This window comes from Podarcis liolepis (genome assembly GCF_965112155.1).
Source record: "Podarcis liolepis genome assembly, chromosome: 13".
NCBI lineage: Eukaryota > Metazoa > Chordata > Lepidosauria > Squamata > Lacertidae > Podarcis > Podarcis liolepis.
Genome location: NC_139573.1, coordinates 20,991,995 through 21,005,460, shown reverse-complemented (window position 1 = coordinate 21,005,460; position 13,466 = coordinate 20,991,995). Strand labels below are relative to the sequence as shown.

The 13,466-nt window shown below is 46.5% G+C and overlaps 1 protein-coding gene across 1 annotated transcript in view; it reads left to right on the top strand.

The window, feature by feature from the left end:
- Window positions 1-8,335, top strand: part of SLC17A7 (solute carrier family 17 member 7) — a 59,348-nt gene extending 51,013 nt beyond the window's left edge. The window contains exons 11-12 of the mRNA XM_083471920.1: window positions 1,482-1,609; window positions 4,803-8,335. Of these exons, the coding sequence (XP_083328046.1) occupies window positions 1,482-1,609; window positions 4,803-5,162 (488 nt within the window). The 3' untranslated portion in view covers window positions 5,163-8,335. The remainder of the gene's footprint in view (window positions 1-1,481; window positions 1,610-4,802) is intronic.
- Window positions 8,336-13,466: the final 5,131 nt, after the last annotated feature.

Below are 13,466 nucleotides of genomic sequence, written 5' to 3'. Positions count from 1 at the left end.
TGCAAAAATATGTATACAGTTGTACCTTGGAAGTCGAATGGCTTAATTCCTGAACGTTTTGGCTCCTGAACATTGCAAACCTGGAAGTGACTGTTCCAGTTTGCGAACTATTTTTGGAAGCTGAACATCCAGCAGGAGCTTCCTGCAGCCAATCAGAAGCTGCGCTTTGGTTTTCAAGCATTTTGGAAGTTGAACAGACGTCCGGAACGGATTCCGTTCGACTTCCAAGGTACAACTGTATTAGGCAAAATGCTGATGAACTTTCACGAGGACTGTTTTGTTTTTTGTTTTTTTAGCAGACTGAAGAACCGAGTCTAAGATTGGTATTTAAAATTGGAAAAATAAACTGAGAAAACCTGAAATTGCAAGGTTCGCCCATCCTTGCCCACAACTCCCACACAGTGGGACGCCTGACATGGAGGCTTTCTGATACCCATATAGTTCAACCCTGTGAAGGGTTCATCCTCATTAGGTGCACCATTTTTTGCATGGCCCTCAAAGTCTAGTCCATGCCCCGTCTCCTTTGACCACACCCCTAACCCCCCTTGCCCTGTACCCTCTGGGTGCTTTTGCCTGGCCAGCATATGCATTGAGTTGTGATGTCCCCCATGTTCCTGACTGGCCTCAACCGAAGTTGGGCATTTTCAAGCTATGGAAGGAAGACTCTTCCAGCAGAGATTTGGCAGGCATCCCCACTTTTGATTTTTTTGGAAGACTTTTTTTATGTCAACAGAGTTATGGGGGTGTTTACATTTTTGGATGAGTAGCCAGGTGTTTCAATCATTTTGATGATTGTTTTGTACAGCATTTAATGGGTTTTGAAAATCTTTTTTAACCAGAGCACAGGATTGCTCCGTAAGAGGCAATAAGGGTGATAGCTCTTTCAGGAGATCATGATTAGGAAAAACGCAAAGGAGGGCGGAAAATCAAGGCAAGGGGCCCACACGCTTATTCCTTTGAACTTTGTTTCTGTTTATGACTGCAGAAGTAAGAGATCTTTCACACTCTAACTGCAATCTAATACCAAACGACTGTGATCTTGCAGGGGCGGGGAATATCCGTTAGTAGTTCTAGCAGTAAACTGTAACATTTTAGCACATTTGGATGCTTCCAGACAACCTGATATGTTTGCGGAGAGAGTAGATGACATTGGTTATTTAATCAGCATTCATTCTGATTTGTTTGTGGGGAGGTTAGACGATAGTCCTCAAAACAAGTGTCATCCCACTTTTTCCAGTGTGTATTTTCTGTCAGTTCCCTTATTGCAAAACGTCTTATCATTTTAGGGAAGCAGGTTTGTTCAGGACTTCCCAATCATTGCGCTACCTGGATTGGCCTGTATGTAATTGTATACCACTTAAAAATACCGATAATCTGGAAGCAGCCTCACAGTTAGAGGCAATCTGTGGAGTACGTTAGCTCCAAAGTTAGAGGAGAAACTGATGTAAATTCCTTTCTATAACCCGCCTCCTCGCTTCCAGGATTTAACGTCAATCACTTGGACATTGCCCCCCGATATGCCAGCATCCTCATGGGGATCTCCAATGGCGTGGGAACTCTGTCAGGGATGGTGTGTCCACTCATTGTTGGAGCTATGACCAAACACAAGGTAGGAATCAAAGCTCCTGAAAGCAGGGGGGTTGCTTGTCCTGAGAACTTCCTGTCCCCATAATTTCTAACCTTCTGATTTGGTTCTCCAAGTGCCGTTTATGTAGCCAGAATGGCAACAGCCACACATGGAGGGGGTCTGAGCATGCTGCCTAACAATATGCTCTCTTCCTGATGGTTGAGAGCAGTTGGGTGGGGAGGCTGAAAAACTGAAGGGGGGCAATGGAATGGAGCAGCTAGAAAAGGAGGACAGAGGAAGAAATACATTGTTGTTGTTGTTTCGTTTCAGTCATGCGGGGGTTAAGTTTCTGGGAGTGAAATCACGTATAGCGGGAACACCACCTAGAAAGCCTGCAAGCGCTCTCCAAATCCCTGGAAACTCTTGAAAAACCCTTTAAAAAACTGCTTACCAGACTTCCTCCCAGTGCTTTTTTCCTGGGGGGGACGAGATGCAGGGGTACGCATACCCCTAAACATTTTGTGAATCTAAGCTTGACCTCATTGAGGGGCAGTATTTCAATATGTGTAGGAAAATGAGAGTACCCCTAAACATTTGGGGGGGGGGGAGAAGAGCACTGTTTCCTCCAAGCCTCCTTTCTCAAACTCCAATTCTCCACAGGTTTCAAAGGTCGGTGCAATGGCTCCTGGGATTGCTAGCTGCTCTTTTTTGCTATTTCTGTGCTCTTCTCGGGCCGTTGTTGCCCATTTCTTTGTACCACTTCTGGGTTCGAATTGAATTATTTATTTCGCAGCGCCACATATGTACATGGTGGCATGCGAGTTGGTCTCACACAAGTGGGGAGTTTCCTGTAGAAGAAGAAGAAGAAGAGTTTGGATTTGATATCCCGCCTTTCACTCCCTTTAAGGAGTCTCAAAGCGGCTAACAATCTCCTTTCCCTCCCCCCCCCCAACAACACACACTCTGTGAGGTGAGTGGGGCTGAGAGACTTCAGAGAAGTGTGACTGGCCCAAGGTCACCCAGCAGCTGCATGTGGAGGAGCAGAGACGCGAACCCGGTTCCCCAGATTACGAGACTACTGCTCTTAACCACTACACCACACTGGCTCACAGTCATACCTCGGGTTACAGACGCTTCAGGTTGCATTTTTTCGGGTTTCGGTGCTCACGCATGCGCAGAAGCGCCAAATCGCAACCCACGTGTGCACAGACACATTGCTGCAGGTTGCGGATGCTGCGGGTTGCAAACGTACATCCCACATGGATCACGTTCGCAACTCGAGTGTCCACTGTATCCCAGGGCAGGGTGCAATGTTAACATCTAGAATTACAAACGGTTAAAATATTACATGAATACCATGGATATACTACATGTTAGGTATGCTAACGTTGCTTCTGAACATGAATGTTTCACTTAGCTATCATGGCTCTTTCTCCTTCTCAGAAGCTTTGTTAGCATTCCCCCCAGTACTATGTTACATTTTTAGACTGTTATTTCCATATGCAGTGATTCTTGACTGGATTTGTCCTTCCTCAGGTTTCTCATTTATTGCGGTCAATGTCCTCTTTGACCTATAGAGCAGCACCATTACCAGTGCAAACCCCTCGGTCCTTCCTGTATATTTTATATCTGGGGATAATTGTATCCCATTGATTATCCCTGCCCTACCAGATTTCTGATATTCCCACAGTATCTGTGTTCTTTTCTAATAGCAGATACTCTAAACTCACACTTTGGTTGTTGTTTTTTAATTAAAAAAATGTGTATTGAGAACATTTTTACCCTGCCTTTCTGCCACACGCAATATGAGGCACTTAAGAAAATCAATGGAATATATAAACAGGGGTTGGGCAGGGGAGGGAGAAAGATGAAGCGGGATGGAAGCACCAGCAGATAACACCAATTAAATTGTAAGAGAGAATAAGCAAAGAGAAAAAAGGGAAAGAGTGCAAGACTCAGAACTTGGGCATCTTTTGGGCCCAGGACCAAAGGGGGGGGCACTTTATCCAGCAAGGTGGGCAACAAAAGGATTGTCTGGTCAAGCAACAATGGAGAAGAGAAGGTCCTGTCACTGTGGATCATGGAAATGATCCATAATGAATTGGAAAAAAAATGTTTAAAAGAACTCCCCCCCCAAAAAAAAACAACCCCAGAATCCTTTCGGTTGGGGGATAATTCAGACTGAAATTCCCAGGTATCAAAAAAAGTTATTTATATATGCCACTACTGCGGCCCATGTTTTGTTAGCCCAAAAATGGAAAACGAGTAAGGTCCCAACCAAAGACAAATGGCAGCTTAAGTTAATAGAATATGCACAGCTTGCAGACTTAACCTATAAAATAAGAGAACAAGGAGAACATACGTTTAGAGAAGATTGGAAAACGTTTATTGAATATATGGGAAACAACTGTGTACAGCTGAAAACGCCGGCAACACTGATAAATTCAACAATGTAAATAAGTTTTCATGGGTGTAATAATGGAATACTGAATGGTATAGTCTTTGTAAAATACACAGGGAAATGGATGGAACCATGGAAAGAGAAAAAGGGATGTAAAAATTCTTTCATTCTTAAGGATGTAAAAATGAGTATTTTAAATTGTAAAACAGAAAATTTAATTATGAGAGAAGGCCCTATCACATGTCTCTGTTAAACGGGCCTAGTCCATTAGGGCAAATGAGGCACTATGGTCAATGGTGCAAAACCGGAACGCATGTTTTCTGAACTGCACTCCTGTGTGAGTCACATGATCAACATGAGAGTGCAGCACCTAAAAACGTGCCTTTTGGGCCACTGCAGTATTGTGAGTTTTGGCGCGCTGTACTCTCACGTCCCACAAAACAAGATGTCCCGGACAGTTGACGGATACTTGCCATGAACCCTCTGGGTGGCCTACATGGACTCCCTGGGGTCTGAGGACCAACCATTAAGAACTACTGGAATAAATGAATGAAGTACAGTGGTACCTCAGGTTAAGTACTTAATTTGTTCCGGAGGTCCGTTCTTAACCTGAAACTGTTCTTAACCTGAAGCACCACTTTAGCTAATGGGGCCTCCTGCTGCTGCCGCGCTGCCGGAGCACGATTTCTGTTCTCAACCTGAAGCAAAGTTCTTAACCTGAAGCACTATTTCTGGGTTAGTGGAGTCTGTAACCTGAAGCGTATGTAACCCGAGGTACCACTGTACTTCCTTCGGTTATCCACACTGACCTCTTCCCTCTTTCATTCCCCACAGACACGGGAGGAGTGGCAATACGTCTTCCTCATCGCCTCTCTAGTTCATTATGGGGGTGTCATCTTCTATGGGATTTTCGCCTCTGGCGAGAAGCAGCCCTGGGCCGAACCGGAAGAGATCAGCGAGGAGAAGTGCGGCTTCATCAACGAGGACGAACTGGCCGACGAGGAGGACGAAGCGGCTCGCATGGCCGCAGGAGGGGGCGGGGGAGGAGGAGGCGGGGGCTACGGCGCTACCAAGAGCACCAGTTTTGCCAATGGAGGCTGGACGGCTGACTGGGACAAGAAGGAAGAATACGTCCAGGAGCCTGGCAAAGATTCGTATATGTATGGCACGCCAGGAGAGCGGGACTTGTCGTAGAGATGCCCCATCCCTCCTTCCGCCTGGGGTGCTGGGGCCTTGGTTCAGTCCTCTGGAGTGAGGGGGGAAAGGCCTGTGTTTAGGTTGCTTGTCCCCCTCCCCTTTCACTTTACCGTCCTTTCCCACCCACCCCTCAGTTCTGGTACAACTGTCCAGACCCAATGAAAACTGCCTCCCTCTTCAGCCTCATACGCCTTGGTAAAAAAATACCCAAGGGCACCCACACACCCCAAACCGCCCTCCTTCCTTTTCCACAGGCCCCCGTGTGTTGTCATGACAACCGCCATGCCTCACACAGACCCAACGCCACCTACTCTGACCCCTCCAGTTGTGGTACCTCCCCCTATCCTCAGGATATGGGGGCAAGGGGTGGGTGGAGTTAGGTTACACCCACACACCCCTTGAGCCCTAATAAAGACCTTTGGACACAGCGCAATAGCGCTGATTTATGACCTATGGCCTCTGGGTTACCCAGGTGGAGGGAGCCGTAGGTCTGTGGCAGAAAATGCGCTTTGCCTACATCAAGTTCTAGGTTTGATTCCCAGTCTCTTCTAAATAAAGGACGTCAAGGAGTGGCTCTGGGAAAGATGGCTGGCTGAGCCTTGGAAGGCCTCTGCCAGCTAGAGTAGACAGTACTGGCCTAGATGGGCCGATGGTCTGGCTCCATGTGAAGCAGGCACCTCTATTCAGCATCCTCCACTCCCGGGATGGAGCTGTGTTTGGTCGCCTCGCCCCCCACTCTGCCACTCACTGCTTCAGCACCTTAGACCAGCCTGTCGCCAACCTGGTGCCAACCAGGTGTTTTGGACTACATCTCCCATCAGCCTGCAGCCAGCCTGGCCATTGTGGCCGGGGTTGATGGGAGTTGTAGCGCACGACGCCTGGAAGGCACCAGGTTGACGAAGCCTGCCTTAGACTATGCCTCAGGCCCCTCTCTCTTTCTTAGGAACAAATCAAATATTTTCCCCTTCCTGTGAATGTATCTGGGGAGCTTTAACTTGTGAGGGGCAGAGCATCTTATGCCTTCAGCATTCATGCGCCAAAAATGACCCTGCACTGAGGAGGGGGTGGGGAGCAGCTCACCTTGACCCTAAGGCAGACCCCTTGCTCCTATGCTAAGAACCAGTCAAGCCATGCTTCTTCTGTGGCACAAATCCAGCCTCTCCGTTAAAAATGCCCACAGGCCATCATTTCTAAATACTCCACTTGCTTGTCACTGTAAATGTGTGTTTTCCCCACCTCCCCAAGCCACAAAATGCTTTCAGTGCTACACTGGTTGACGTTTTTCTCAATGGACAAGTGAAAATCTGCATAGTGGTTTCAAGTGACACCGCCTCCCCGCCCCCAAATACTTATGGATGGTAGTTTCAAGAGCCCCCCCCCCTTTACTCACTCCAAAAATAACTCTAGGCATGTGTTCACACAGTGTTGTTATAGCGCTTTCAGGATTACAGTGCTTCAAAATTATTTGAAACCTAAATTTTAAAAAATCCCTAAAAAAATAATAATCCAAGCCTTGTCACCAAAGACCTCGGGGGGGGGGGCAAAGGGTGGCTATGCTCCCTTCAAATGTTGTTGGACTCCAACTCCCATCAGCCCCAGCCAGCATGGCCAATGGTCAGGGTGAATGGAAGTTGTAGTCCAGTAACAATGGGAGGGCCACAGGTTTCCCTCCTACTCTAGATTCTTAACTAGAACATGATAAAGGTTCACACTATGCTTAAAACAGTATATATTAAAAGTGTTTCAAGTGCAGTTTTGAGTGGCTGTGAAACATTATGAAGCTGGCCACATCTACATTACAAATTTAAAGCAGTATTGTGTTTTATCTCTTTCGGTTTCTATCAAAGGACCCTGGGGGTTGTTGGTGCCCGAGGGTGCTGATCTGATTATTTTACTTAGCTACTTCACAGATCTCTAGCCCGCTTTTTAGGATACTCTCCTTACAAAGCTGATTATTATTATGAATTGTCTTTTCACCCCTTTTTTACTCCCAGAAGGTGATTGCATCCTTTTGTCCTCACAACCACCCCGTGAGCTAGGCTAAACTTATAGAGAACGACTAGCTCAAGTTCAGCCGGTAGTTGAATGAAGAATTTGAACCCAGGTCTCCCTGGGCAAATTTCAAAATTCCAGCCATTATACCACACTGAACCATTATCAAATCAGCAATTCCCAGAGGGCACAGGGACTGGTTTAAATGTGTAGTACAGACATACTGTGTAAGCGCAAATTAGTTATCCGTGTTGTAAGCATCACAAGCTATTTACAGTGCAATTGTATGCATGTTTACTCGGAAGCAAGCATCGCTGAGTTCAATGGGACATACTCCCATTGCAGCTGCAAGGTGCTTTAACTGCCTTAGTGTGAACACAACGTAGGGTTTTTGCACCATGACAGGAGCCAGCATTACCCAGTGGACACTAGAATGTTCCGTTAGGATGACCACGCCCAACCTGGTGCCCTGTCAGATGTTTCGGACTACAACTCCCATCAGCCCCAGCTAGCACGGCTCCCTGGCTGGAGCTGATGGGAGTTGTAGTCCGAAATATCTTACAGGGCACCAGGTTGGGGAAATACTGCTTTAGGGTCTGAGATGTTTTGAGAGTTTCATCTTAAAATGGCCCTCAGCAATTCAGACGTGTACAAAAAGGACAGTGGCTTACCTTAGAGGATTGTTGGAAGGATGGGCCAAAGAAGATTGTAAAGCACTCTGTTAGGAAATGATTCCTAACGGTGTCAGCAAATTCTGGGGTTGGCGGAGCTGTTGGTTTCTGGTCACCCCAAAACACACCTGCAGCTTTTGCATCGGAAACTGACTTGCTTGAGTTCATTGGAGTGCAAGTCGTTTGCCATGTTCCAGAGGCACCTCCGATAATCCCACAGCTCCTTGTGGCAGTTGATCCAGTCTCACAAAAGCCGGTTCCCAGAATATCAAGGGGCTAACAGCGTTCAGGCCCCATGCTAGGGAAAGGCTCTCTTTCCCCCCCTACCCCATAAGTTCTCCCCCCCTCAGCCCCCTCTGCCCCAAAGTTCCCTCTGTGGGTTGGTTGGTCTGTCTGGCGTTCGCTCTGTACGTGTAACCTCCCTCCCTGGATAACCCCCAAACAGTTGGAATAAATACCCTGTTCTTGTGTAAATATATAAATATAAATATTATATACGAAACCAAACATGGGTTTGGAAAGGAGCGTGCTTGTGTGCGTGGCGCTGGGGGACTGAACTGCCGCTGCCTGACTATCCTTCACCCAGAAATTTCTCCATATATCCACTCTCTATTCAATTATGATCAGTTTGGACCTCTGTCATATAACGCCAGTCACAGTTTCTGCATGCATATCATACATTTAAAGAGGTTTGTTAAGGGTGCTGAGAGTCATGAAAAGACCCCTATTCATAGCTGTCAACGTTTCCCTTTTTTTAAGGGAGATGCCCTTATTCCGAATAGGATTCCTCGCAGGAAAAGTTGACAGCTATGCCCCTATTCCCCTCAGAGGGCTACAATTTCTAGAGTGGTTGGACAATCCCTTTCCCAAACTCTGGGAACTGTAGCTCTGTGGGGGGAGTAGGAGCCTTCTAACAATTCTCAGCACCCTTAAACTACAGCTCCCAGAATTCTTTGGGGGATTTAAAGTAGTATCGCAACGCTTTGAAAGTGGATGCGACTTTTGAGGAGAATATGGCATAAGTCAAGCATGAAAGGAGAAGGGGGAAAGAAATGGCAGGAGATGAGTAAAAACTCTTTCAGGGTTGTGTGTATAACAGAGGGGAGAGAATATATATATATATATATATATATATCCCACCTCCTCCAGTTAGAACCTTTGAGCAAATGGAAAGGTTGATTCATGATACTTTCCAAGCCAACGTCTGTACATAGCTTTAAGAAAGTTTAACTATAGAAGTCGCATCTCCTTACCACAAGAAAGTCACTGTGGCTAAGAATGTGGCCTATTCAAAAAATGTGTTAGATATTAATAGAAAACGATTGCCAGTAATTGCCACCTGATTAGGGAAAACTGCCTTCCCTCCGCCACCATTTTGTTACTGGCTCTGCCCCAACACTGCTATTTTGTGACTGGTGGTCCTCAGTAATTTTCAGCCCTCTCAAGTGGGCCCCGAAGCAGAAAATTTGAGGACCCCTGTTTATAAAATGCTTATTCTACCTTTTGGGCAGCATTTTGACATGGGCAGTGACATAACAGGAGATGGGGATGGGTAAATCTGTCAGTTTCTCTCAAGTTTCTCATTTTTCCAGTCTCAGGTTCACTTCTCTATGGTTCCCCATACGTTAGACTTTTTTATTTTTAATGTCAGATTTCTGCTGGCACACACATTTTTATATGCACTTTTGCCTAATATACACATTTTTGCAATGCAATGTTCTCTTGTCTAAAGCCTTCTGTGTGGTATTTTCACAGATATATACACTTTTAATGCATTCTTTCCCCTAGTATATGTACACATTAGTACACATTTAGTACACATTACTTGGCTTGAGAACTGCTTTGCAAAATTCAGAGAAATGCAAATTTTGTACGATGGCTGCGTTTTAGTTTGCATATTGTTTCGAAAAGTGAAGATTAGGTAAGTGTCCCTTTAGTTCCAAACTGAATCAGATCCCACCCCCCCCACATCCATATCAGGGAAGGGATCCTATCACATCATAGCTCAGCATACATACATTCTAGTCTATCCACACACAAGGAGCTCATCCCTAAAGGACAATCCTACTGAATGTACAGAGGCTGTCCCCAGGACTGGAATCCCTGAGCTAGGGGCATGGAAACAGAGTCTGAACAATATTAATTCCCTCTGTTTCTCAGGGTCAGGCTGAAGATGCCATTGCCATCCATCCACGAGAGGAAGGCTTGTAGGGTGGGGAAACCCCACAAAGTCTGCAGAAGTACTGAGCTTTTTCTAAGGAAGCAGCTTTTAAGTAGGAGAGGGGAGAACTCTTGAAACACCCTAACAAGAGCTGAGCATGCTCTGTGGCTATGGAATTCAGGCTGTTGGGAAGGCAGAGTGGCAATGGAACGGAGTATCCGGGACAGGGGCAGTCTGCTCTGCCGCTTCTTCTCGCTGCCCCCACTTGTAGAACTACAGGGCACAGCTGCAGACAACACAGAGCTGGGATAGATAGTTGGACCCCAAGCACCCATCAGCCCCAGCCAGCATGGCCAACGGTCCGGGATGGAGTCCAATACCATCTGCAGGGATGATAGAGCCAGCTTGGTGTAGTGGTTAAGAGTGGCAGACTCGTAACCTGGTGAACCGGGTTCGCTTCCCCGCTCCTCCACATGCAGCTGCTGGGTGACCTTGGGCTAGTCACACTTCTTGAAGTCTCTCAGCCCCATTCACCTCACATAGTGTTTGTTGTGGAGGAGGAAAGGAAAGGAGAATGTTAGCCGCTTTGAGACTCCTTCGGGTAGTGATAAAGCGGGATATCAAATCCAAACTCTTCTTCTTCTTCAGGGTCACAGGTTCCCATCCTAGTAATCTAGAGAAGCAAGAGATGGGCCAGTATTCAGGCTCCTCAAGGTAAGGTTGCTGATTTCGGAACCAGCAGGCCCAGCAACTGTTCCTTTACAAGCCATTTGATATCAAGCTATGCTTTGCTTTGCTTACGGATTTATTTATTTTTTACATATCAACCACCCCTCTGTTAAAGGGGTAGGAGCAAGTCAGGTTGCTTCCCGCCCCGCCCTGCCTGTTGGCAACTTTATCTGTAGGCGGGAGGGGACAGCTAGGTTGGCACGTGGCTGGCCAGCTGCAGTCGGATTAAACCAGGAATAGACAGTTGGCTCAGGGATTATTAGGCGGAGGAGAGGGGCAGGGTGGGAGCCGAGGGAGAGGTTCAGGCAGGGCAGATCAGAGATGCAAAAGGAACTGTAGAAGAGATAAACTAGCCGGTGTCGTGTCCTTTCAGCCTAGCTTCAGGTTGGCCACTGGGAAACTGCATCGTTTCAGGGTCACTCAGGTTCCTGCTGTGCTTGCTCAGGTATTCACAGCTGCAAAACCCTGCAGTGTGTACTCCTGGGAGCACAGAGGGGAGAGTACACAGAGTCAATTCACCAGGAATCTCTGGGATAGTGGGAGAGAGTCTTGTCCCAGAATGAATCTCACTGAATAGGCCTTGAGGCTGTGGGGAAGATAAAGGAGTCAATTTCAGGTTCTCTGTTTCTTAGTTTAGCAGTCTCCACACTTCAAAATCAGTTCATGAATTTTTTCAAGTCCTCATGAAAATTCGTCACTGTTTTAGCATGCAGTTTTGCAAAGCAGTTTCCCCCTGGAGTAATGTGTTTGATTTTCTCTAACAGGCTTTAGTCTAGTCTGTGCAGTTCTGTGCATGTTACTTTAATGGAGAGCTGCCTGGCAAAATTCAGAAAAGTGCAAATTTGGAAAGATGGCTGTTTGCATATTGTTTTCTGAAAGTGCGGATTAAGCTGGTTCGCCTTTAAACGTGGACTGAATCAAATTTATCCTCCAAACCTACTTTACGTGAACTGAGTTCTATCTCTTCAAGAATGTCATGAAAAATTATATTCTGTCATCACACTTCTCTATTATTATTACTTCATATTTATGAAGCGCCTTATTCGAACATGCCTAGAGGTGGTGTACAATATAAAGTAGCACACATTGAGTAGAAAACCCACATACAAATTCAGAGTTCAATGCACAATAAAACAATCAAATCTGGTGAACACATCGAGAAAATATACCTCAATCTACAAAGCGTGTTCTCTCACAGCCATCAGCACGATTATTACAAAATAATTTAAAGAATGAAATCATCCCCAAGGGTGATAAACGCAACACTCAAATACCTGGTGATAGAAACAAAGTTTTTGTCTGGCTCTGCTACGTTGTCAAAGTTGGCACCAGGTGAGCCTCTCTTGGGAGAGCGTTCCACAAACAGGAACGAAGGCTGGACCACCGAAAGGGCCCTATTCCTTGTTGTCATCCTGTTAAGTTGTGGGTGAACATATCAGACGACACAGCGATTCTTCAAACAACTCTTGTTTATTCACAGGCCAGAACAGAACTGAGCTGAAGGGTTCAGCCAACCTGCTTATATAGAGCTCAGCTACAACGCAACAGTAACAACTTTCCGTAACTATCCAATCACTGAACATCACTTTCAATTCCTTATTTGCATATGTGGACCTGAGTAAAAACTATCTACAGTATCCCCCTGCTAGCCCAGGGTGAGAACTTCAGTACATAACACATCCTTTACTCAATAACCAAGTCCTCAAACGGGCTCAGAGTCAATGCCATTCATTATTTCCATAGTCTTTTCAGGGTTCATGGCCTTTTCTCTCCTTTTTAATAGTACTTAAGGCTGGCCACCTTGGCTGGAATCTTTACAGCTCCCTCAGCCAGGGTGGGGAGCTTTAAGGCTAAAGGCCAAAAGCAACCCTATAGCCCCCCTTCCCCCACCCCCCTTCAGACTCTGCCTCTTTCTTGCCTGGACAGAGGACAGAAGTGTGTGTGAATTTAGAAACCCATGACTTCTTTATGTCTGGGACTTGGCCAAACCAATCAAAATCAATGCTCAATAAAGGGCGCCTCCAGACCCCCTTTTTATTGTTCATTCATCAGGCACTTATACAGTGCTGGGAGCTGATGGGAGGCCCCAATTCCCCTCCCAGAGCTACAACTCGCAGTGTAGTTTAACAATCAAATAATTGTAGGGGATAGGGGGCCTCCTAACACCCCCAGCACCCTTAACAAGCTACAGCTCCCATAATTCTTTGGGGGAAGCCATGACTGCTTAAAGTGGTGTCATGTTGCTTTAAACTGATGGTGTGACTTTAGCCTTAGAGGCAAAGGACTGTGGCCACAGAACCTTGCAAGGAGACCAGTTTCGGGTTGGCAGGCAGCTTCCAGCACTTCCTTCCATAGAACCCAGTGAATGACCCAGCCCCAGACCCTATTATTAATATCATTGGTAAAGCAAATCATGGGTGCCTTAAATTGCACCTGTGTCGTGCACATGGGCTTCAGACTGCAGGCTAGTTTATTTTATTTTTTTGAGAAGCCTGGCACAGGTTGCATCTCCTGCCTTTTTGGTCGCAGCTGGATCCCAATGCACTCGGCTCCAATTTCCCCTGGCTCAGCAGTGCAGCTCTCCATCGCCTTAGATCAGTCTTTGGTGCAGACAGGGAGGGGACAAGGTGACCCCAGCTTGAATTTCACTTGTTCTCATGCCTAAAAAGAAACAGGCCGACTTCTCCCCTACCCCACCCACCCAGCCACACCAGAACCCACCTCTCCTGCCTCCTTAGGTCTATGCCA